General features: G+C 43.3%; 1 protein-coding gene and 1 long non-coding RNA gene across 7 annotated transcripts in view; both read right to left on the bottom strand.

Moving 5' to 3' along the window:
• Positions 1-25,603, bottom strand: part of LOC126948015 (uncharacterized) — a 340,440-nt gene that overhangs the window by 64,371 nt on the left and 250,466 nt on the right. The gene's annotated exons all lie outside the window — the stretch shown is intronic.
• WDR53 (WD repeat domain 53) lies at positions 10,724-25,263 on the bottom strand. Of its 6 annotated transcripts, XM_050779197.1 has the most exons (4): positions 19,931-20,046; positions 18,322-18,434; positions 17,490-17,985; positions 10,724-11,343 (listed from the first exon to the last, which is right to left on the bottom strand). In XM_050779197.1, the coding sequence occupies exons 3-4, from the start codon at positions 17,967-17,969 to the stop codon at positions 10,747-10,749; spliced, it is 1,077 nt and encodes a 358-aa protein (XP_050635154.1). In that variant the 5' UTR covers positions 17,970-17,985; positions 18,322-18,434; positions 19,931-20,046; the 3' UTR covers positions 10,724-10,746. The 6 variants fall into 6 exon arrangements, with proteins under 6 accessions (XP_050635154.1, XP_050635155.1, XP_050635158.1 ...); XM_050779198.1 differs by lacking the exons at positions 18,322-18,434; positions 19,931-20,046 and adding an exon at positions 25,207-25,262; XM_050779201.1 differs by lacking the exon at positions 18,322-18,434.

The raw sequence follows: 25,603 nt of genomic DNA on the forward strand, positions 1-25,603 counted from the left end.
ATTATAGGCTGGGTGCAGTGGCTCATGCCTATAATCCCAGCACTTTGGGAGGATGAGGTGGGCAGATCACGAGGTCAGGAGATCGATACCATCCTGGCTAATACAGTGAAACCCAGTCTCTACTAAAAATACAAAGAATTAGCCAGGTGTGGTGGCAGGCACCTGTAATCCCAGCTACTCAGGAGGCTAAGGCAGGAGAATCACTTGAACCCAGGAGGCAGAGGTTGCAGTGAGCCAAGATCATGCCACTGCATTCCAGCCTAGGCGACACAGTGAGACTCCATCTCAAAAAAAAAAAAAAAAAAAAAAAAAAAAAAAAAAAAAAAAAAAGCTAAGCTGACATTACAAACAAATTCATGGCAATAAATTCAAAAATCTATCTAAACGTTCAGGTTGTTGCATACATCAATAGTTTGATTCTTTTAATTCTGAGTAGTATTCCATAGTATGGATGTACTATAATTTGTTTAACCATTTACCTGTGGAAGGAATCTGGGCTGATTCCAGTTTTGAGCTATCTCAAATAAAGCTGCTGTAAATATCTGAGTCCAATATTTTTCTGGAATAAATGCCCAGGAGTGCAATTGCTGGATAATATGGGTAATACGGTAGTAGCATGGTTAGTTTTGTAAGAAACTGCCAAACTGTTTTCCAGAGTAGCTGTACCACTGTGCGTTCTCACCACCAATGTAGGAGTGACTCAGTTTCTCCACATACCAGAATTTAGTATTGTGACTATTTTTTTATATTAACCATTCTGATAAGTGCACAGATTTCATTTCAAAAAATATTTCATACAGTTTTTTTAGTATTCTGGAAGGACAAGGTGATTTGCAACATGCTAAACAATACTGTAAACTCATTCTGTAATTGGTATTTAATCAGTTTTTTGACAGATAGGATCCAGACATCTAGATAGTTTTAATTTTATTTTTATTTTTAAATTAATTTTTTTTGAGACAGGGTCTTGCTCTGTCACCCAGGCTGGAGCACAGTGGATGATCTTGGCTCACTGCAACCTCCGCTTCCTGGTTCAAGCATTTCTCCTCCCTCAGCCTCCTGAGTAGCTGGGATTACAGGAGCCAGCCACCATGCCTGGCTAATTTTTTTACTTTTAGTAGAGACAATGGGGTTTCACCATGCTGGCCAGGCTGGTCACGAACTCCTGACCTCTAGTGATCCACCAGCCTCAGCCTCCCAAAGTGTTGGGATTACAAGCAGTAAGCCACTGTGTCCGGCCTAGATCATTTTTAAATCAACAAAGGTGAATCTGATTTACAACCAGGGTTACGAACCACTAGTCTCAGAAGACATAAGCTTTGAGGGAAGTGGCCATAGTCAATGATGGGAAGAGACAATGGAAATACACAGTGGGATAGTAGAGATGAAGGATGTTTCATAAACATAAACAAGGATGCCATGACCCTGGGAAATAACATTTTTTAGAAAATAATTTTTAAACTTTTGAAAAAAAATTTTTTTTTTTTTTTTGATACAGAGTCTTGCCTGTAGCCCAGGCTGGCATGCAGTGGCGTGATCTTGGCTTGTTGCAAACTCTGCCTCCTGGGTTCAAGCGATTATTGTCCTGCCTCAGCCTCCTAAGTAGCTGGGACTACAGGCGTGAGCCACCACGCCGGGCTAATTTTTGTATTTTTAGAAGAGACAGGGTGTCACCATATTGGCCAGGCTGGTGTTGAACTCCTGGTCTCAAGTGATCCGCCCGCCTCGTCCTCCCAAAGTGCTGGGATTACAGGCATGAGCCACCGTGCTCAGCCCTGGAAATTTAAAATAGATTAATTGTAAAGACATCTACTTGGGCAAAAAAAATTTAAATTTGAATACTGAAATAATAATGGTTCCTTAGAGCCATAAAGGGTTTATTAACAAGAAATATAGTTGATAAAAGATATGTATGATTGCTCAACTTACATAGAAAAGAAAAAAATTGAAAAAGTTCAGGTAGTGACTAGTCAATTGATTATTGAGGATATCAAAATCTCTGGGTGGGGTACAGTGGCCCACACCTGTAATCCTAGCACTTTGGGAGGCCAAAGTGGGTGGATCACTTGAGGTCAGGAGTTCGAGACCAGCCTGGTCAACATGGTAAAACCCCGTCTCTACTAAAAATACAACAATCAGCTGGGCGTGGTGGAATGCGCCTGTAATCCCAGCTACTGGGGAGGCTGAGGTGGGAGAATTGCTTGAACCCGGGAGGCCGAGGTTGCAGTGAGCCGAGATCACACCGCTGCACTCCAGCCTGGGTGACAGGGCAAGACTCCCTCTCAAAAAAAAAAATCTATCTATGTATCTATGTATGTATGTATCTATCTGTGTATCTATGTATGTATGTATCTATGTATCTATTATCTATCTATCTATCTATCTATGTATCTATCTATTATCTATTATCTGTCTGTCTGTCTATCTCTCTCTCTGTATCTGCCCACCTAGGAAAATTGTGGATTGTGTCGCTAGGGGGCGCTGAACCTCCACAGAGCAATGCAGGACAATTTAAAATTCTCAGAACCCTACACCTAACACCTCTCTGTAGAAGATAAGCAACGCCAATGAGAAAATTAGCGTGTGTTATTTTAAAAAGAGCAAGTCTAAGAGGAAGACATTGAAGAGAAGGAGAAAGAGAAGTTCTGCCCGGTGCCGCCTCTGCCTTACTCTGGTGAGAGGAAGGCAAACGGCCTTTTCCAGCCAGCCGCTGCCTCTCCAGTGCGGCTCTGCAGCGGGCAAGAACCCTGACCAATACCGGAAGCCACGCGCTACCTGGAGAACTGGCGGCAGTGACACCCGATGGCCAGTCAGAGCCAGTCAGGGCGGATGAGGTCTGAGTAGTCAAACGTGCTCGCCCTCTTGTGCGCCCCACCTGGATTTATGGCATCAGGATCCACCCAGCCACTGAGGCCAGAAACCCGGGCTCCGTTTTCCACTCCAGTATCTCCTACTGATAATTTCACTAGCTTTGCTACCCAGCTGCCTTAGAATTTGTACTGAAACATCCTTGTGCTCCATCAGAATAACTGCTTCCCCAGCAAACGGTTCTAGCCTTTCTACTTACTCCATATTTCCCAGTATCACCATTGACCGAGTCCTGGTCTCGAAATGCTGCAGCCCCTCAGGAGAATTTTTAGGACACTATCTACAAGTCTATGAACTCAAGCTTGAGTATTGTGTCTCCTCCTCCTCCTTCCTCCTCCTCCTCCTCCTCTTTCCCCTTCCTCCTCCTCTTCCTCCTTCTTCCTCCTCTTCCTCCTCCTCCTCCTCCTTCTCCGACAGGGTCTCCTTGTCTTGTCCAGGTTGGAATACAGTGGCACAGTCATAGCTCACTGCAGCCTTGAACTCCTGGGCTCAAGCGATCCTCCGGTCTCAGCCTCTCAGAGTGCTGGGACTACAGGTGTGAGACAGCATACTGGGCTGATGATTGTATATTTCTTTCTTTTTTTTTTTGAGACACAGTCTCATTCTGTCACCCAGGCTGGAACACAGTGGTGTGATCTCGGCTCGCAGCAATCTCAACCTCCTGGACTCCAGTGATCCTCCCACCTCAGCCTCTTGAGTAGCTGGAATTACATGACTGCCTAATGTTTGTATTTTTGTAGAGATAGGGTTTTGCCATGTTGTCCAGGTTGGTCTCGAACTCCTGGACTCAAGTGATCTGCCTGTCTTGGTCTCCCAAAGTGCTAGGATTACAGGAGTGAGCCACCATGTCCAGGCTATGAGTACTGTATACTTCTAAAAGAAAAAACTATTACGCTTTCAAGATTGATTACAAATTATTATACTAAAATTGTTTTTAGCATAATGCTGCTTAAATATGTCCAAACCCAATATCAGGTGTAAATTTTTTTTTTTTTTTTTGAGATGGAGTCTTGCCTTGTCGCCCAGGCTGGAGTGCAGTGGCATGATCTTGGCTCACTGCAACCTCTGCCTCTGGGGTTCAAAGGATTCTCCTGCCTCAGTCTCCTGAGTAGCTGGGATTACAGGTGCTCGCCACCATGCCCAGCTAACTTTTGTATTTTTAGTAGAGATGGGGTTTCACCATGTTGGCCAGGCTGGTCTCAAACTCCTGACCCCATGATCCGTCCACCTCAGCCTCCCAAAGTGCTGGGATTACAGACGTGAGCCACCGCACCTGGCCAGGTATAAAATTCTTATGCTTACAGCGCTTATGCAACTATAAGAGCAAAACAAACCTACATATTAAATACAAAACAAATTACAAGTAATTAAATTGACAGCATTAACATACTATGATGGCTGATGCTGATTTGTTTAAACTAAGTCATCTCTCACATCATAGATTTCACAAAGCTTCTTTACAGCAGGTTCTTTTGCATTTGGCAAGTTGATAATACCTTGGGCAGAGAAATGACTCAATCATAAATTTTTTATCTAATTGAATTACACCCATCACTTGGTTTATGCATTCTCAGTTTATAAATTTTAGATGAAAAAAATCTGAATATATATTACTATCATTTATTTTAAAAATTTTAGATATTGTTTGTTTTCAAACCCCAGATACTCCATGATATGATATGGAAGATACATTCTTCCTATCACTTCACCTACCACAGTGATGAATAGAGGACTGATGGTGAAACACTGGGGAAAGAGGTTACTGGCCCTTGTTTTGAGTGACTGTTAGCTCTGGGGGCACTGTGTCTGCTGAAAAACCAGTCAAGGTGTTTCTGTTTAACACATGCCCAGTTAAAACTCTGGCTGGTCTCAAACTCCTGGGCTCAAGTCATCCTCCAGCCTTAGCCTCCCGAGTAGCTGGGACTACAGTCATGCGCCACCATGCCCAGCTTGTATTATTATTTCTTTTTTTTTTTTTGGAGACGGAGTTTCACTCTTGTCGCCTAGGCTGGAGTACAATGGCGTGGTCTCAGCTCATTGCAACCTTTGCCTCCCGGGTTCCAGCGATTCTCCTGCCTCAGCCTCCTGAGTAGCTGGGATTACAGGCGTGCACCACCACGCCTGGCTAATTTTTGTATTTTTAGTAGAGACAGGGTTTCATCATGTTGGCCAGGCTGGTCTCAAACTCCTGACCTAAGGTGATCCACCTGTCTAGGCCTCCAAAAGTGCTGGGATTACAGGCATGAGCCACCACACCCAGCCTGTTTTATTACTTTTTTTTTTTTTTTTTTTTTTTTTGAGACGGAGTCTCGCGCTGTGTCACCCAGGCTGGAGTGCAGTGGCGCGATCTCGGCTCACTGCAAGCTCCGCCTCCCAGGTTCACGCCATTCTCCTGCCTCAGCCTCCGAGTAGCTGGGACTACAGGCGCCCGCAACCACGCCCGGCTAGTTTTTTGTATTTTTAGTAGAGACGGGGTTTCACCATGTTAGCCAGGATGGTCTTGATCTCCTGACCTCGTGATCCACCCGCCTCGGCCTCCCAAAGTGCTGGGATTACAGGCTTGAGCCACCGCGCCCGGCCTGTTTTATTACTTCTAACATCATAACTTCAAACAAGACAAAGAAAAGATGGAAAAAGTATTAATTTAAGTTGTCAAGCCTAATTTTAAAAATCCTTACTTTAGGCGGGGCATGGCGGCTCACATCTATAATCCCAGCACTTTTGGAGACCGAGGTGAGTGGATCACCTGAGGTCAGGAGTTCAAGACCAGCCTAGCCAACATAGTGAAACCCTGTCTCTACTGAAAATACAAAAAATTAGCTAGGTGTGGTGGTGTGTGCCCATAATCCCAGCTACTCGGGAGGCTAAGGCAGGAGAGTCCAAGGTTACAGTAAGCTGAAATCACACCATTTCACTCTAGCCTGGGCAACAAGAGTAAAACTCTGTCTCAAAAAAAAACAGACAAAAAAACACAATGAAAATCATCCAGGCTGGTGGTGCACACCTGTAATCCCAGCTACTTGGGAAGCTGAGGCAGAAGAATTGCTTGAACCCGGGAGATGGAGGTTGCAGTGAGCCCTGATCGCACCACTGCACTTCAGCCTGGGCGACAGAGCCAGATTCTGTTTAAAAAAAAAAAAAAAATTACTATTTTAAGTGAAAAATTAGTAGGATTAAAGTAAATCAAGACAATATAAACATTAATGGTGGTGAAAGCTTGAAGCTCTAGTACAAGAGATGTGGGGTAGTAATAGGTCCAGAGAAAGCACCAAGACACTTGTCTTGAAACTGCACTTTATAGCAAGCAACCTTTAAAAAAATTAGTTTTCAGCCCCAATTCAGTGGCTCACACTTATAATCCTAGCACTTTGGGAGGCTGAGGCCAGAGGATTGCTTGAGGCCAGGAGTTCAAGACCAGCCTGGGCAACATAGCAAGACCCCATCTCTAATTTTAAAATATAAAAATAAACTAGTTTTGAGATATAACTTATGTACAATAAATTTCAATAATTTAAAAAGTACAGCTTGCTGAGCTCTGACAAATGTTTACAGTCACCTGCCTAGGCCTCCAAAAGTGCTGGCATTATAGGTGTGAGCCACCACACCCTGCCTCTGAACCCTGGAAACCTCTGAGCTGCTTTCTGTTTTGCCTTTTCTAGAATGTCATATAAATGGAATCATATAGTATTTGGGTGTAAATGGAATCATTAGTATTTACTCTGCTAGGCATATACTTGCTTCTTTCACATACCATAATGCTTTTGAGATTTGTCCATGTTCTTGCCTATGTCCACAATCTGTTCCTTTTATTGCTCAATAGTATTCCACTGCATGGACACACTGTGAGGTGTTAAACAGTTGAGGGACATTTGGATTATTTCCAGTTTGGCTATTATGAATAAAGTAGCTATAAACATTGGGGTCAAGATTTTTGTGTGAATATATTTTTCATTTCTTTTTAAAATTTTTTTATTGTTTCTTTTTCTTTTCTTAAAAATCCCAAATGTGATAGTATTTTATTTTTCCTAAGTAAATACCTAAAAGCAGAATTGCTAGGTCATATTATAAGCATAGGTTTAGCTTTAAAAGTGGCCAAACCGCTTTCCAAAGTGGCTGTACCATTTTGCGTTCCTACTAACAATGTATGAGAGCTCCAGTTGCTCTGCTTTCTTGTCCACATTGTCAGTCTTCAAATTTTAGCCATTCTAGTGGGTGTATACAGGTATGACATTGTAGTTTTAATTTGCATTTACCTAATAACTATTCATGTCATGCACCTTTTCATGTACTTGTTGGCCATTTATATATCCATATTGGTGAGGTGTCCAAATCTTTTGCCCATTTTTAAATTAGGTTTTTTGGCTTCTTTTTAAGTTGCGAGAGTTCCATATGTATAGATTCTGGATATAAGCTCTGCAGTAGGTATACATTCTACAAATATTTTCTCCCAGTCTGTGGTTTGCCTTTTTTCTTTTCTTTTTTTTTCCTTTTAATTTTTTTTATTTATTAATTTTTTTTTTTTTTTTTTTTTTTTTAGACAGGGTCTCACTCTGTCACCCAGGATGGAGTGCAGTGGCATGATCTCGGCTCACTGCACTCTGCGTCTCCTGGGCTTAAGCAATTCTCCCACCTCAGCCTCTTGGGCAGCTGGGACTACAGGCATGAGCCACCACACTCAGCTAATTTTTGTATTTGTTGTAGAGACAGGGTTTTGCCATGTTGCTTAGGCTGGTCTCAAACTCCTGAGGTCAAGCTATCCACTGGTCTGGGCCTCCCAACGTGCTGGGATTACAGGTGTGAGCCACCACGCCCAGCCAGCTTTTCATTTTCTTAATAGTTTTTTTTGGAAGAACAAAAGCTTTCCACTTTGATAAGGTCCAATTTGTCAATTTTTTTCTTTTATGGTTCATGTTTTTTGTGTCTTAAGAAATCTTTGCTGAATGCAAGGTCACAAAGATCTTCTTTTATGTTTCCTACATTTTAGAGCATTAGCTCTTATTTTTAGTTTTATGACCCATTATTTATGATGTAACAGCAGAGGTTCATTTTTTGGCATATGGCTTCCAATTGTTCCAGCAATACTTGTTAGAAAGACTAAGATTTCCCCCATTGAATAACCTTAGTACCTTTGCTAAAAATTTGTTTGCCATAAACGTGTAAGCCTGCAAGCATACGAAGGGATGCAGAACATCATTAGTAATTAGGGAAATGCAAATTGAAACTACATGAAGATTCTACTTCATACCCACTCAGAAAACTATAATTAAAAAAAGACAGGCTGCTGGGAATGTAAAATGGTGTAGTCACTTTGGAAAGCCATCTGGCAGTTCCTCAAAATATGGACACATATTTACCATGTGACTGTCAGTTTCACTCCTAGGTATCGTCTTGTTCATAGCAGCATTATTCAGAATAGCTTGAAAACAGAAACAGCCCAAATACTCATCAGCTAATGAGAAGATAAACAAATTGTGGTATAGTAGATAAGTACAATGGAATATTATTCAGCCATAAAAAGGAATGAAGTACCGATACATGCTAAAACATTATCTTGAAAACTTAACACTAAGTGAAAGAAGCCAGTCTGAAGAAACCTCATGTTACATGAGTCCATGTATATGAAATGTCTGGAGTTGGCAAACTACACAGACAGAAAGCAGAGTAACAGTTGCCTAGGGTAGGGGTGAAGTGGTGGTATAAGGGGAAATGGGAAGTAATTGCTAATGGGTTCCAATTGTTTCCAGTGAGGTTTCTTTTTGGGAGAAGAGAATTTTTTTTTTTTTTTTTTTGAGACAGTCTGTCTCTGTTGCCCAGGCTGCAGTGCAGTGGCACGATCTTGGCTCACTGCATCCTCTGCCTCCTGGGCTCAAGCAGTCCTCCTGCCTCAGCCTCCCAAGTAACTGGGACCACAGGCACACACAACCACGCTCAGCTAATGTGTGTGTGTGTGTGTGTGTTTGTGTTTGTTTTGGTAGGAATGGGTTTTCCTAGGCTGGGGGAGAGAAATTTTCTTTTTTTTTTTTTTTTTTTTTTTTTTTGAGACGGAGTCTCTCTGTGTCTCCCAGGCTGGAGTGCAGTGGCATGATCTCGGCTCACTGCAAACTCCGCCTCCCGGGTTCACGCCATTCTCCCGCCTCAGCCTCCCAGTAGCTGAGACTACAGGCGCCCGCAACCACGCCCGGCTAGTTTTTTGTATTTTTAGTAGAGACGGGGTTTCACCATGTTAGCCAGGATAGTCTCGATCTCCTGACCTCATGATCCACCCGCCTCGGCCTCCCAAAGTGCTGGGATTACAGGCTTGAGCCACCGCGCCCGGCCGAGAAATTTTCTAAAACTAGGTTGTGGTGATGCTGCAGGACCCTCTCAATTTATTAAAAACCATTGACTTGTATACTCTATTTTTCTATGAACTTTGTAGAGAAGTAGATTTGTAGCCACCCCAGCAGTATGCACCTGACTATTCTTGGACTTCTCAGTTGTGGGAGCCAATACATTCCTTTTTATTCTGTTAAGCCAATTTGAATTTGGTTTCTGTCACCTGCAACAGGAGTCCTGACTAAAACTGAACTTATGAAAAACAGATCTCTACAAACAAGAATAATGGTAACCAATCAGATGATCTCTTCAAAGCTTTGAATGTAGGTACGGTGGCTCACACCTGTAATCCCAGCACTTTGGGAGGCTAAGATAGGAGGATTGCTTGAGGCCAGGAGTTTGAGACCAGTCTGGCCAACATAGCAAGGCTCCTCTCTATAAAAAAAATTAAAATTAAAAAAACTTTAAATGTAAGAGTAGGCAGTATGAGTGAAAGCTGAAAGAACATGCAGAGAAGACAGCAATCCAGGCCTCAATGAAAAGGAACCTAACTCTTGACACCCTATCTAGGCCTCTATTCTCTTTCCTATCTTCTAGCTTAGTCAGAATTTCTGCTCATTAATAACTGCAATTCATTCTCACTCCACCAGCATCATGGCCTGGATTGCTGCGTAACACCCTAAACTGATTTGACCCTGGAACCCTTTTTTTTAGAAACACAGCAAAAGGTAATTGTCAGCAAAGCAATTTGGGCTTTACACAGAACAAGCAAGAACAGGTTTCCTCTTCCAACGTGGTAATGCTCCTCATGACATCCTGGGATCAGAAATAACTAATGTTATTTATTTATTTATTTAGAGACAGAGTCGTTCTGTCGCCTAGGCTAGAGTGCAGTGGTGTGATCTTGGCTCTCTGCAACCTCCACCTTCTGGGTTCAAGCAACTCTCCCATCTCAGTCTCCTGAGTAGCTTGGATTACAGGCATGTGCCATCAGGCCCGGCTAATTTTTGTATTTTTAGTATAGATGGATTTTTGCGATGCTGGCCAGGCTGGTTTCTAACTCCTGACCTCAGATGATCCGCCTGCATTGGCCTCCCAAAGTGCTGGGATTACAGGCGTGAGCCACTGCACACGGCCAGAAGTAACTAATGTGGTGACCGATTTGGACCAGGATGTGGGCTTCCCTAGGGTAGGCAAGGTCCTTTCCAGACAAGTCATTGTGCCTGCAATCTTCCTGGATCTTTAAGTTACATAACATCTCTAAGTCTTAATTCCTGTGGCACTAAAATAGGGGAAAAAACTTCATTGATTCAGAACAAGAAATCAAATATATGTAAAATGGCTGGTACATAGTACACAATGAATATTCATTCTCTTCCTCCAAACTTTAATATATCACTTACTATATAAAGTATCCAATTGTCTTTTGTTCAAATATTTTAAAATTTGTAGAGCAAAATAGTATGATTTTACATATAACAAACAGCTTAAATAAAGAACCAGGATCTTTTTTTAAATCTGAAAAACAGTTTTGCCACAATTCTTCAAATGTTTTTATTGGATTTAAAATTCATTTAAGGGATATACAGATATACAACTAGTTTGATCAGCTACTAATATATTTTGGTGTCCCTTTATTTTTGTACCCAAGAGCCAATTCACTTTTTCTCCATGTTCAATATTTAGCTTTGGTAAAATGTTGCCATGTTCTTCCTCATCCGTTACTGAAGCGTCAGTATTTCCACCCTGCTTGGTGCAAGTTCCTCTTTTAGGTTTCTTCCTGTGGGTACGTTTTGTAGGACTCTTCTGTTTCTTCTCAACTTCACTGTTTGCATCCCACAACATGATCTTCCCATCATTCCCTCCAGTAAGCAGCAAATAGGATTCTGGGAGAAAGCAGACCTGGGATACCCCTAAAGTGTGGCCCTTAAATCCCAGTTCCTGTTCACACTTAACTCCCATCACCCGAAAGATTCGAACCTTACCATCTTCTGCACCACAACTAAAAATATTACCACATGAAGCCACAGAGATACAGTGGGCTAGGGCAGGGTTTAAGAGCTGACCAGGTGACTGTGGGCCTTCCATTTCTTCTGTTTCATCCTCCTGTAAATTTGTAATCCAGAGTGGTCGGGCTTTTTGAAGACTCCACAGCATCACCTTTACGTAAGAAGAAATTACACAATCATACAAAATGCTAGTCAATTTGCTCAACTACCGTGTGCTTATTCAGCTTCTAATACAATCGTTAAAGTGGTCTGAGAATGAGCAGTAAGGTAGCCTCCCAGCAGTACAAAAAAAATAATCAGATGCTGCCATAACATGCCAGTGGAATGCTATCCCGGGACTAAAACTAGATTGCAGTAAGGTAGAATTAAACAAGATCCTGAGTAATTTTTGATTAATAAACCCCATCAAAGTGTAATTGTTAAGCAAGTTTCTAAAGGTTTTTCTGCTCTCATCTCTTCAAGTGAAACCAAACGTTATGAAATTTGCTAGTTTTAGTCTATGCTGGTTATAGGTAACAAGGCCTATCAAGTAAATAAACTCAATCTGGATATCACTGAAATGGTTTCTATCTGGAATGCCTTTCCTTTCCTTTCACATTACCCAATTACCCATCCAAGGGGCTTAAGCTCAGTCCCGGTGCCTCCAAGAAGGCTTTCCTATTTCAGCCTGCTTCTCTTTCCTGTATCTAGTTTCTGTTCCATTAACTGACATATTCTGCTAGCTTATCAGTTTCTTGAGACTCAATTAGTCTTTGCTAATGCCTAGCATAATGGCTGAGAAAGAGGAGAAATTCCAAATGTGTCTGTTGATTAATATGACATCCTGGTGTTAATTTCATTTGGCTTTTCGTTGTTGTTCCCGACCTTTTTTTTTTTTTTTTAATAAGCTTTGTGAATGGGTTTTACATTATCATCTAGTGATTCATTCTTTTCCTGTATCAACCATTTTGCAAAGAAAAATACTCTTAATACTTTCAAAGCGAACAGACAGCTGTTTTACCATGTAGTTTACCATCATCCCTGAATTATAACTCATAATTTTAATAGACACTGGAAAAAGCATGACCTTGTTTAGACAGGAAAAGCATAGATCTGAATTGGCAAGATTAGCATTGCTGATGCTATTAAGAATTTGGTTTCCTATTCAAGGTAACTTCCCTTGTGATTATTCTTATTGGCTTATCTTCAAAAGCAGTGACATCTACTAACACTTATATTCTGCTTCTCTTAGATGAAAATCTCTTTGAATTGGGTTTATAACATTATACTATGTGACGAACAATCACTATTTGGGTGAAGTTAAAGTACTAACAAATTAAAATAAGCTAAAGTAAAACAAATAAATATTAGAAAATATAACAGGAAGGAGTGCTGAAACTTGTATGAAAATAGTTTGTTTTTGTCTTTTTTAAAATAGGGTCTCACTTTATCACCCAGGCTAGAGTGCAGTGGTACGACCATGGCTCACTGCAGCCTTCGCCTCTCGGGTTCAAGTGATCCCTCCACCTCAGCCTCCCAAGTAGATGGGACTACAGGCACACGCTACCACACCCAGCTAATTTTTGTAGAGACAGGGTTTTTGCTATGTTGCCCAGGCTGGTTTCCAACTGCTAGGCTCAAGCAATTCGCTCACCTCCACTTCCCAAAGTGATGGGATTACACACATCAGCCACAACGCTCAAAAACAGTTTCTATTAAAAAATCTAAACACGGCTGGGTGCAGTGGCTCACACCTGTAATCCCAGCACTGTGGGAGGCCGAGGCGGGCAGATCACGAGGTGAGGAGATCAAGACCATCCTGGCTAACACTGTGAAACCCCGTTTCTACTAAAAATACAAAAAATTAGCTGGGTATGGTGGCGGGCGCCTGTAGTCCCAGCTGCTCGGGAGGCAGAGGCAGGAGAACGGTGTGAATCTGAGAGGCAGAGCCGAGATCGTGCCACTGCACTGCTGCCTGGCCAACAGAGCAAGACTCCATCTTAAAATACATATATACATACACACAAGGAAAATGGACATTCTAGAATCTGCTAGCTTCACTGTATTGGCAGATAGCCCCAGTTCTTTCTCGTATTTTCTGTCCTCCAAAGACATTCAAACACGAACTGCACCCCAAGTGTTTCAGCAGCTGAAACACCTTTGTATTTGACTGAAACCATCTAAACGTGTCAACAGCCACCTCAGATTCTACCAAGTCTAGAATCATTCCCATGTATTGAGGATTCCAGACTGTTCCTGTCTGGACATTCCCTTTGCGCTTCTTGGCTTTTCCAAGCAGCTAAAGACTCCGAGGTGTTTCACACTTAATTTCTCAACCAGCTGTTCAAGCAGTTATCATCCTAAGCAAGAGAGCTAGAGATACTGAAAGAAAACAATGAAAGAGTTTGGGGCTCACGGTTCTGTAAAACATCGAAAGGAGAAAAAGTGGGGAACCAGCAAATGTTCAGAAGTGAATGTAATAGTAACAAAGTGACTTTTCAAAAAAAAATCCCCCTTTTACAAAAACGTTTCTTTCCATATAAAAGACTCATCTTCAAGATAAAGAGCCTCTTAAGGCCAGGTGCAGTGGCTCATGCCTATAATCCCAGCACTTTGGGAGGTCAAAGCAGAAGGACTGCTTGAGCCCAGGAGTTCAAGACCAGCCTGGGGAACATAGGGAGCCAGCCCTCCTCTCTAGCAAAAATAAAAAAAATTAGCTGGGTGTGATGGCTTGTGCCTGCAGTCCCAGCTACACAGGAGGATGAGGTGGGAGGATCACTTGAGGGAGTGCGAGGCTGTGGTGAGCTATAATTATACCACTGCACTCCAGCCTGGATGACAAAGACCCTGTCTCAAACACAAACAAAACAGCCTTCTCCACCATTCTGGTCTGTAAGTGTTGATATTTTGGTCTTACAAAATTGAGAAAGAATAACAAACCTTTGAATCATCTGTTTTCAGATGCAGAAAGGGGCAGGGAAAGAACATCAACATGTATGCTACAGAAATATGACAGTTTTAATTTTCTAAGTCTTTCAAGAAAAAAAGTATAGTTGAATGGTAGGTATACAGGTATTTATTTAATTTTTTTTTTTTTTTTTTGAGACAAGGTCTCCCTCTGTCACCCAGACTGGAGTGCAGAGGCACAATCTTGGCTCACTGCGACCTCAACCTCCTGGGCTCAAGCAATTCTCCCATCTCAGCCCCCCAAGTAGCTGGGACTATAGGTGCTCACCATGCGCCTGGCTAATTTTTCTATCTTTTGTAGAGACGTGGTTTCGCTATGTTGCCCAGGCTGGTCACAAACTCCTGAGCTCAAGCAATCCACCCCCCATGGCCTCCCAAAGTGCTAGGATTAAAGGCATGAGCCACTGTGCCCAACCTAATGTTATTCTTTATACCTCACATATATAAATATTACTTTGTACCTATTAAATAAAAAATTAAGCAGTCTCAAGTGTCTTAACGAACCACACTTTGCTTTTAAGTTCCTTGCCTCTTTGAATGTGCTTTGCCTATTTTATTTTTTTGAGACAAGGTCTCACTTTGTCACCCAGGCTGGAGTGCAGTGGCAAGATCACGGTTCACTACAACCTCGACCTCCCTGGGCTCAGGTGATCCTCCCACGTCAACTTCCCAAGTAGCTGGGACCATAGGTGCATGCTAGCACACCTGGCTAATTTTTGTAATTTTTTGTAGAGATAGGGTTTTGCCATGTTGCCCAGGCTGGTCTCGAACTCCCAGGCTCAAGTGATCTGCCTGCCTTGGCCTCCCAAAGTGCTGGGATCCCAGGCATGAGCCCTCAGGCACGTAAGCTACCACGCCTGGCCCTGCCTAATTATTCAAACCTAAGTCAAAAGAAATAATTTGATAATTACTGTTACATAAGAACAAAGATAGGTGTGCTTGACATGGCAATCATTCAATTGCTGCCTTGTGATAAAATCTGTTTGCTCAGAGAGCAGGAACTCAAAATAGTCACAACTCCCTTCCACTAGTATTATGCCGACATTCTTGGGCTCCCCCATAGACTGGCTATCCTTAAAGTTTAGGATAATACTAGATGAACAGGTTTTAGGAAGAAAACTGTGGAAAAAATTATAGAGTTTCAACTTCAGTTAAGGAAATAATTTCTTAAAAGCATGGTTGTACGGCTGTTACATCACAACCCAGTGTAGAAACAAATCTACCACGAACGCTCAGCAATTTTACCAGGCAAATCAAAATAAGAAATTACCTGAGCCTCCCTTTTTCAAAATACTTGTTTCCTGGGCTGTTCACTAGCAAGTGCCGGCCACTAAAACGTCTTACCTGGAACTGGGGGCAAGAGAGTAAATTCTGAATGCCCATTCCTTATCTAATCTGAAAAGTACACATCACTTTTGCATACCTAATTGTCTATCGCCATGCCTAGTGGTTAATTAACGAGCTACTGATGGAAAACTGGTATAGCTGAAGGATGACAGAACGACTACTCAAAGACACACTGTACAATCTGCCTACTTAAAACATGTCCACCTGGTTGTACAGCTCTTTCTTTACAACCACAAGGGCAGATTATTACCACCAGGGTGGAGGATGTACGAGATTTATAAAGGGCTTGGTCAAAACCTAGGAGTGGAAAAGGAAGGTAGAGGTTGCAGGGTCACTATGCCCCACACATGTAGAGTGAGTCTCAACCCAGGCACTATCGATGTTTTTTGGGGAACAATTCTTTATTGTTTGGAGATATCCCAGCATTGCAGGACAGCCACTGATTCTGCCTACTGAATACTGGTAGCTTGCAGGAGAGGGGAACAGCATGGTGACAACAAAAACAGTCTCATCATTCTTAAATTATAAGGGGGATGCAGGGTTGGGGAGGGAGAGGTAAAGACCACTAGCCAAGAGGGTGGAAGTCAAAACTTCTGATGCTATTAAAAAGAACACAGAATCTTAGAAGATACTGTATGCAACTGAGAACAGAGATTAAATGCCTAAACAGTGCTGGACACAGGTCATTCTCAATGGTTCTCTCTCTAGAAGCCACCTCATCCCAAACCAAGACACTTTTCTGTGACATTACTGATGATACTCTGCTTGAATACCTGTCATCCTAGAGAAAAAACAGCCTTAGGAGCCAGAGAGATTGAGCTTTGAATCCCAGTCAGGTGGCTATGTAGATACTTAATGTGAATTTCAGTTTCTTTATTAAAAAAACAAAAACAAAATCACTAGGAGGATGTGATTAGAATTAAAACGAATATACACAAAGCACTGTCAAGAACTAAGTGCTCAACAGAGAGAAATCGTGACGACTGTCACTCCCGTGATGAGATTTACTCTCAAGAGGAAGCACATCCTGCCATGGGAACGTTCAAGCTATTTGAAAACGTTTACGTTAAGCCCAAATCTGCTTTCCCATGACTTCTCTTACGAAGACCAGCATATTCCATTTTTTTCCCTCAAGAAAACTAAGAATTAAACACCTCCAGTTCTCTACATAATGGGGTTTCTAGATATATCTGCTTTCCTGATGGACTTCCTCTGGATTTGGGCAATTTGTGATGTTCCTTTCTTTTTCCTTTTTTTCTTTTTGAGACAGAGTCTCATTCTGTTGCCCAGGCTGGAGCGTAGTGGCGAGATCTCGACTGATTGCAACCTCTGCCTCCCGGGTTCAAGCAATTCTGCCTCAGGCTCCCAAGTAGCTGGGATTGCAGGTGCCCGCCAGCACGCCTGGCTAATTTTTGTATGTTTAGTAGAGACGGGGTTTCACCATGTTGGCCAGGCTGGTCTTGAACTCCTGACCTGAGGTGATCTGCCCACCTTGGCCTCCCAAAGTCCTGGGATTACAGGCATGAGCCACCACGCCCAGCCGTGATGCTCCTTTCAAAACTCAGCATTGAATACGGTGCTTTGATCCTGATCACCAATACACAATATTTCAGTTAATGTACCCCAGAACTTTAAAGTAAAAACAGATCCCTCTAACTTTTTGTTTAAACAGAGTTTATAGAGAATGGGTGGACCAACTCTGCCTTTAGTACTCACCGTTGTTTGTTTAAACAGATGTTTACAACCAAATATTTGAATTTTCAGGTTTTAGGAATATCTTACAGTACAGAGAAAGGAAGAGTAAAGGATTAACGATTACTTTGTGAATAAATTCTACTAGATTTTATCAGACTAGCATTAAATGTAGAAATAAGGCTTATCGTTCATAAATGGATATGTTAGTAGAAAACAGAAAAAGCAAAGGTATTTGGTGTGATCAATACTTTGATTCTGTTAGCAAATCCCACTCAGAAATTCTCCAAGTACTCTGTGCAAAAGCATCACCTGCATATCCAGTCCACATGACACCAGGCTCTGAGGCCTCTGAGGTCGAAAAGCCACCGAAGAGCAGATGTTGGAGTGTCTCTTCAAGGATCTGACGACCTTCTTGTTCTCCACGTCTAGGATTTTGATCGCCCCAGAGTCATCGGCAGAAGCCAGCAGGTTTTCAGTTTGATTCAATGAAAGACAATTGATTTCTTCTTCATTCACATGAAAATGGTCCAAGGAATCTTTGAGGGACCTGACATCCAGTACACTAATGGTTTCTCCATGTGAGGCGTAGAGCTTGGTGGGGCAGGAGGGAGAAAATAAGACACTGGTAACATCATCAGCCCCTTGGAACCGCATGTGTCCTAATGGAGTTCCATCTTCACCCCAAGCCGTGAGATCTCCGCCCTCCGCTCCGGAAGCCAGCAGCCCTTCTTTACTTGCATTTAGGCAGAGGACAGGAGAAGAATGTCCGCCAGTCCACTTGACTGCCATAATGGTCCCGAAGACTCTGTGAAGGGGAAACAACTGTAATCTCATGTTTTATGCATTGACTTGATGGTAGGAGACAGACGTAATCAACAGTATTTCATAAAGACATCTTGAAAAAACTAAATTTTTTTTTTAAAAAAAAGGACACTTAAAGATCAAGTCTCCAAAAGCCTAGCTGAACACAGGGTTGTATCCTGGCTGGCAAATGCTTCAGTGGGCTTCCTTTGCCATCAGGGATCTAGGTAAGGCTGGTCCTCCAGTCTTTGATATGGAACCCACAGAAGAATAAACACTAAATATTTTAAATTAGGAAAAATTCTATTAAAGAGAGGGCTGCAAAATCATCAGGTTATACCTCTTATCTGAATAATGTTTTAGATGATGAGCTCTGTAGCCAGGCTCTCCAGGTTTGTAGTAGCTAGGTGACTGGGCAAATTACTGAACCTCTCTGTCACTCACTTTTCTTCTCTATAAAATGAGGATAATAACAACACTTATTTCATAGGATCATAATACATGTAAATCACACATAATGGTGCCTGGCACATAATGAGTACTCAACAAGTATTCCTATTGTTACTTTTTCTGTTTTTATTAGGCTGGTCCAAAGTGGCATCACATGTACTGCACCAGTACTCTCCAAGTGTGGTCCCCAGACCAGCAGCATTAGCACCACCTAGGAACTTGTCAGAAATGCAAACTGTCAGACCCAACACCGGATCTACTGAATCTGAAACTCTGGGGGTGAGACCAAGTAATGTGCTTTTGTTGTTGTTGTTGTTTTGTTCTCTGAGATGGAGTCTCGCTGCTGTTGGTCCAGGCTGGAGTGCAATGGACGATCTCAGCTCACTGCAACCTCCGCCTCCCGGTTTCCAGCAATTCTCCTGCCTCAGCCTCCCGGGTAGCTGAGATAACAGGCACCCAGCAACAAGCCTGGCTAATTTTTATATTTTTAGTAGAGACGGGGTTTCTCCATGTTGGCCAGGCTGGTCTCAAACTCCAGACCTCAGGTGATCCACCTGCCTCGGCCTCCCAAAGTGTTGGGATTATAGGCGTGAGCCACCGTACCTGGCCGCAATGTGTTTTAGTAAGTCCTCCAGGTGATCCTGATGTACAATGGAATTGCAGAATCTGTATTGCACTAATAACCACCTGGGGAACTGGTGAAAATGGCAGGCCCTTGGGTCTTCCCACCAGATACTTATTCAGTAGGTTATCTAATTTTATTCTCAAAGCAACCCTTTTGATTGGTATTATTCCATTTTAGGGATAATAAAACCGAGTCTCAGAAATGTTAAATAATTTTCCCAAGGTCACTTGACTCTTAGGATTTGTAAGGGATCCCAAATGTTTTGCTTTTGAGACAGGGTTTTGCTCTGTCACCCAGGTGGAGTGCAGTGGCACAATCGTGGCTCACTGCAGCCTCGACCTCCCAGGCCTAAGCAATCCTCCCACCTCAGTCTCCTGAGTAGCTCAGACCACTTATGTGCACCACCATGCCTGGCTAATTTTTATTTTATTTTATTTTATTTTTTCACAAAGTCGGGGGGGGGGGGTCTCCCTATGTTGCCCAGGTTCCAAATATTTAAATAATGAAGGTCCTTTTCTAACAACTCCACCTGACAACGGTTTTGTTATTAGTCTTTGAAGAAACAGAAAATGACCAAAAATTACTAGTAAGTCATCAGTGCTTTAAAATGTACTCACATATGTTTAATCATATTATCATCTGCCTGCATTTACACAACAGTGCAAAATTTAGATTTCTGATCCTCTAGGAATCCCAGATATAGACACACTGGAAATGCCACATAATACTGGCCTGCCTTGCCTGCCTGCTGGTCAAGGCAAAAAAGGAATCAGGGCAATTTATACAACTCTACTCTTGGTCAAGACAAAAGGAAGCAAACAAATCTATCTCAACAAATTTAATTTTTAATTTCATAAGCTAAAGGAGAACTTACCCGAGTGCCAGACCCCAGAGCTGCTATGCTATTTCCAGGTAAGATACTTGAATTTAACCCAATGGTACAGAGATAAATTTCCTTATTTGGAAAAATCATTTAAAATAATCTGGCAATCTGCCCAAAGTTTCCATTCCCAACACAAAGCTTTTTTTTTTTTTTTTTTTTTTTTGGAGACAGAGTCTTGCTCTGTCGCCCAGGTTGGAGTGCAATGGCGCAGTCTCAGCTCACTGCAACCTCTGCCTCTGCCTCCTATGTTTAAGCGATTCTCCTGCCTCAGCCTCCCAAGTAGCTGAGACTATAGGCGCCCACCACCATGCCAGGCTAATGTTTGCATTTTTAGTAGAGACAGGGTTTCACCATGTTGGCCAGGCTGGTCTTGAACTTCTGACCTTAAGTGATCCGCCCACCTCAGCCTCCCAAAGTGCTGGGATTATAGGCGTGAGCCACCGCACCCAGCTTCCCCCTACTTTTAGTCACACACAGGATCACTAATTAGACTGCAAAAAAATCACTGATCTATTAGTAATCAAGTTAACAGAAACGTGGTCACAAAATCAAATATAGAAATGTTCATAAAACTAAAATGGAAAAAAGAAAATTAAACTTTGTTTTCAAGCAGAAGCACTCAATTAATATACAGAAGAAACTAATTGGAGACTGAAGCAGTAATATTTAAAGGAGAGGACTGGAGAGGAAATGACTCAGAGGGAGGTAAAAACAGGGAGCCCTGGTGGTTTGATTTTTGCTGACAAGTACTGAAACAGCAGCAGGTAAATATGCTGTAACGAAGACTGTTGCCAAAAGTTCCAGATAAACCAAGATTTTAAACGAAAGGCACTGATAGTATTTAGGCTAAGGAACTGTAATACTGACTTATCTCATGATAAAGATGCTATTCTACAAATTTGAATTGAATATTGAAAAGTCAATTTAAGTTACAATTTTGTTTAACAATTTCAATTTTTTTTTTTTTTTTGAGACAGGGTCTTGCTCTGTCATGCAGGCCTTGACCTCCCCAGCCTCAAGTGATCCTCCCACCTTAGCCTCCTGGTTAGCTGGGACTACAGGCTCTCGCCACCAAACCCACCAATTTTTTGTATTTTTTTGTAGAGATGAGGTTTCCCCACATTCCCCAGGCTGCTCTCGAACTCCTGGGCTCAAGCGATCCTCCCGTCTCAGCCTCTCAAAGTGCTGGGATCATAGGCATGAGCCACTGCACCCAGCCAATGCTTTCAAATCTTTAGAATGTTGATCATTTCTTTCCCAGCCTCTTCTTCGAGGCCAGGCTGGTCTCGAACTCCTGACTTCAGGTGATCTGCCCGCCTCAGCCTCCCAAAGTGCTAGGATTACAGGCGCGAGCCACGGTGCCTGGCCGAGAGCATTTTTTAAAAGGGTGAAGTGCCACAGCTGGCAGTTCTCATCGGCCAGATCATTGCTATGATGAATCAACTTTGAAGTCAGGAGGTCTATACTCTAGAGCATTAAGATTTGCTGATATTTGTGTGCATACAGGTTTTGGATCCCAGCTGGGATTTTAGGTTTTCTCTGAAACAAGAATGAGGCAGGGTTTCTAATGCTCCTATTTCTCCATTACAAATCTACCCACAGGAGAGCCAAATAAATGTTGACCGACAGACAAACGTTTTAGCAGGTTTTCTAATTTAACTCTTTTCTAGAAAAGATTTAACTCAATCTTCAAGGTTCATTTGGTTAAGTTTTACTCCAAAGTATGAGAAGATAGGCAATAAACGAATTTTGTCCCTAAAGGGAGTATTATAAAGACTACAGTTCCTATAAATTTTTCCACAATGGAACCAGTAGTAACTCTTGTTCTATTAGTCTCACAAGACCCCAAGAACAGCTCTATCTTATTAAACGCTACACACTAAACTCCTGCTCTCTAAATCACTATCTTATTAAACGCTACACACTAAACTCCTGCTCTCTAAATCGCAGATAATATTTACTGATTGTTTTCCAGTCAGAAAAATAAAAACAAATAACTATTCCTGGGAATGTTAAAAAAAAAAAAGGGTGGGGGAGGCTGGGCGTGGTGGTTCGTGCCTGCAATTCTAGCACTTTGGGAGGCTGGGGCGGGCGGATCACTTGAGGTCAGGAGTTTAAGACCAGCCTGGCCAAGATGGAGAAAACCTGTCTCTACTAAAAATACAAAAATGAGCTGGGCGTGGTGGTGTGTGCCTGTAATCCCAGCTACTTGGGAGACTGAGGCAGGAGAATTGCTTGAACCTGGGAAGTGGAGGTTGCAGTGGTGAGCTGAGATTGTGCACTGCACTCCAGCCTGGGTGAGAGTGAGGCTCTGTCTCAAAAAAAAAAAAAAGGCCGAGGGAAGTTTGGAAAGCCCCAGAAATCCATACACTCTGTGGCTATTAATTTAGTCAATCAAGATTTATCATGCAAAGCATTGATCAGTGATTCAACCAGAGCCTCCAAAATCATTTAGTCTATAAAATTAAAATGATTTGTTATTGTTTGAAACACACCAAAGAACACTATCAAAAAGTTAAACAATCAGATTGCTGTGATAGAAGGGTAGTGGGAAGAAATGTAATTAAAGTTGGGTTAAATCAAAACAATTTTTCAGAAATGAGTTGGCAAGCCACTGTTTCTTGCTTTTCTGACTGTAACTGGAAAAGCCTGGCAGAAAGAGGTGAAGTGTCACCATCCCCACATTCATGTATCAAGTCAACAAGCTTCTCTTTTCCTATCGAGTTGCCTAAAGCGTCAAGCACAGCAGTTAATCATATCCTACTGTAAATTACTTTAATCAGATAATAGATCACTTCCTTCTAATACCTACTGAAATCATATTGAGTGGGTGAGGGAAAGGTTTTTCTTGTTTTTTTTTTGAGACAGGGTCTCCCTCTGTTACCCATACTGGAGTGCAGTGGCCCAATCTCTGCTCACTGCAACCTCCACCTTCTGGGCTCAAGTGATCCTCCCACCTCAGTCTCCCAGGTAGCTGGGATTACAGGCATGCGCCACCACGCCCAGCTAATTACTGTATTTTTTGTACAGATAGGAGTTCACCATGTTGCCCAAGCTGGTGTAACTCCTGAGCTCAAGCAATCCGCCCACCTCAGCCTCCCAAAGTGCTGGGATTACAGGCATGAGCCACCGTGCCCTGCCAGGTGAGTTATTTTGAGAGCAATTTTTTTTTTTTTTTTTGAGACAGAGTTTCGCTCTTGTTGTCCAGGCTGGAGTGCAATAGTGCAATTTCGGCTCATTGTAACCTCCGCCTCCCAGGTCCAAGCGATTCTTGTGCCTCAGCCTCCTGAGTAGCTGGGATTACAGGCACGCACCACCACGACCGGCTAATTTTTGTATGTTTAGTAGAGACGGTTTCACCATGTTGGCCAGGCTGGTCTCGAACTCCTGACTTCAGGTGATCTGCCCGCCTCAGCCTCCCAAAGTGTTGGGATTACAGGCGTGAGCCACGGCGCCTGGACGAGAGCATTTTTTAAAAGGGTGAAGTGCCACAGCTGGCAGTTCTCATCGGCCAGAGCGCAGAATGAGTACTGAACACGGGGAAGGGGCTTGGTGGAGCGCAGAATGAGTACTGAACACGGGGAAGGGGCTTGGCGGGGTGGGTGATGAGCAGGTGAAAGATCTGTGAAAAAGAAAAGGAGGGGCTGAGAAGGGTAATCTTTTACTTTGAAATTCTACCTGGGGCACTTAGGAGACGGTCTGCCGTTGAAAGTCACCTCAGCGACTGGGCTAGAGATTAGCACCAGAAAAACATCGGATCCTTCAAAGGTTCTACCTCGGCTGTACTGTGACGGGATAAAAGCCAGTCTTTAAAAATGAATGATCTCGAAACACTCTGCACCAGTCATAACACCACTGTCCCTTTCAAGTGCTTGTGCCTTTAAGGCTGTTCATTCTGTCTAGTTCATTATCTCGTTTTCAGATGGATCAACTCTGCTTATCCTCGAAAACTTAAATTAGTGAGAGAGAGTCACCATCACCATCGTCAGCAGAGGTCTTTTCTTTACCGGCTTGGGGTTTCTAAAGCTGGACTTGTGGAGAAGCTGGATAGCAACCAAAATGACTGAAGGGCTGTGGCGCTGGCATTGGTAAGAATGAAAATTAGGGTTACTGGACTTTGTGAAAAAGACATATGAGAACGGACAGGCGAGTAATAATCAAACACCATGTATCAGAGGGTAGGGAAGGTAGCTGCCGTTCCTTTGCTTTTACTAGAGACTAAGAGATGGATATAGCAAGAAGCTTCAGAAAAGATTTCTTACTACATAAAGGTTCCAAGACATTGGAGTTGACTAAGGGAGTCTGTGAACTTTATTATTTTAATTACTTACCTCATGGAGTTGTTTTGAGAATTATGTATATAAAAATCTGCGTAAATGACCTAGTATAGTGCCTGGTTCACACCGTGACTCAAATGATGGTTATTATTATTCTCTTACTAAGCATTCTTTAAAGGCTGTCGGAAAACTTTTGGGGCCACCTAGGAAATCGTAGTATAATCAAATAATGCTGAAATTCTTGTGTGTGTGTGTGTGTGTGTGTCTGTGTGTGTGTGTCGGAGGTAGGAGCTCACTCTGTCGCCCAGGCTGGAGCACAGCAGTCGATTATGGTTCACCGCACCCTCGACCTCCCGGGCTCAGCCTCCCAAGTAGCTGGGACCAGAGGCGCACGCCACCACCCTCGGCTAATTTTTCTATATTTTGTAGCGACACGGTCTCTCAATGTTGCCCAGGCTGGGATGCTGAAATTCTTCCCCTTCCAAGAATCCATCTATAATCATGGCCTCCACGTCATTCTCCCTATTGGAATGTTTAATTGACTAAAACTACATTGCCTTCATCTGCTTACTAAGCGGTGGCTCCAGTAAAGACCACACCTTGTCCAAAAGACAGAAGCAGTTAATTAGCACTCAAATGGCACTCGAAGGCGTGGGCGCGGGGGTGTTCAGTCGCAGCCACCTTACTTTCCGAAGGCACACAGGCACAGACGTTGGGCTAACTGCCGATATTCGGGGAGAACGAGAGGGCCTGACCAGGTCAAGACGGCCTCCGCTGCCCAAGCTACACAAAAAGGTGGGGGAGCTAGGAACTGGCCAGCAAGGAAAGAAAAGTTTCACGCGTTGAGTTGGAGTCTGAAGCAAGGACCTAACTGACACAGGGAAACGTCACAGGAAAGGGGGCCCAGGAGAGCAGACGCGGAGCCACCAGACCAGAAAGAGGAAAAGGCACTGGAAAGCAGCATCAAAGCCACCGGCCCCAGCCTCATACCTGCTCTTCCCGCTCCCCTCCTCGGCGCCCAGTGATGACCTCACCCGCCGGCGCCCAATCCCGTCGAGCGTAAGGCGCGAGGCGGCGCAGCCAAACAGTCACATCCGGGGCCGAGAGGAACCGCGAACGAGCTGGGCGTGCGCCCTTGCTTCGTGCCCTCAACCCGCATGGCGGAGCCACTGGCGCGCCGCGGAGAGGCCGGGCGAGTCGGGCGGTTTCGGCGTCCTCGCTGAGCCGCGGGGGAGGGGCGGAGGACGCCCGTGCAGCCGGTGCGTCTGCCCTCAGTGAGGCGGGGCGCGCGGCGGACGCCCCCGGGCAGGGGCGGGAGTGGTGGAGGCGCCGGCGGCTGGCACTGAAAGGGGCGGTGAGCGAGCCGCTCCGGTCTCCGGGCGAGGCT

Source organism: Macaca thibetana, chromosome 2 (assembly GCF_024542745.1).
Source record: "Macaca thibetana thibetana isolate TM-01 chromosome 2, ASM2454274v1, whole genome shotgun sequence".
Classification (NCBI taxonomy): Eukaryota; Metazoa; Chordata; class Mammalia; order Primates; family Cercopithecidae; genus Macaca; species Macaca thibetana.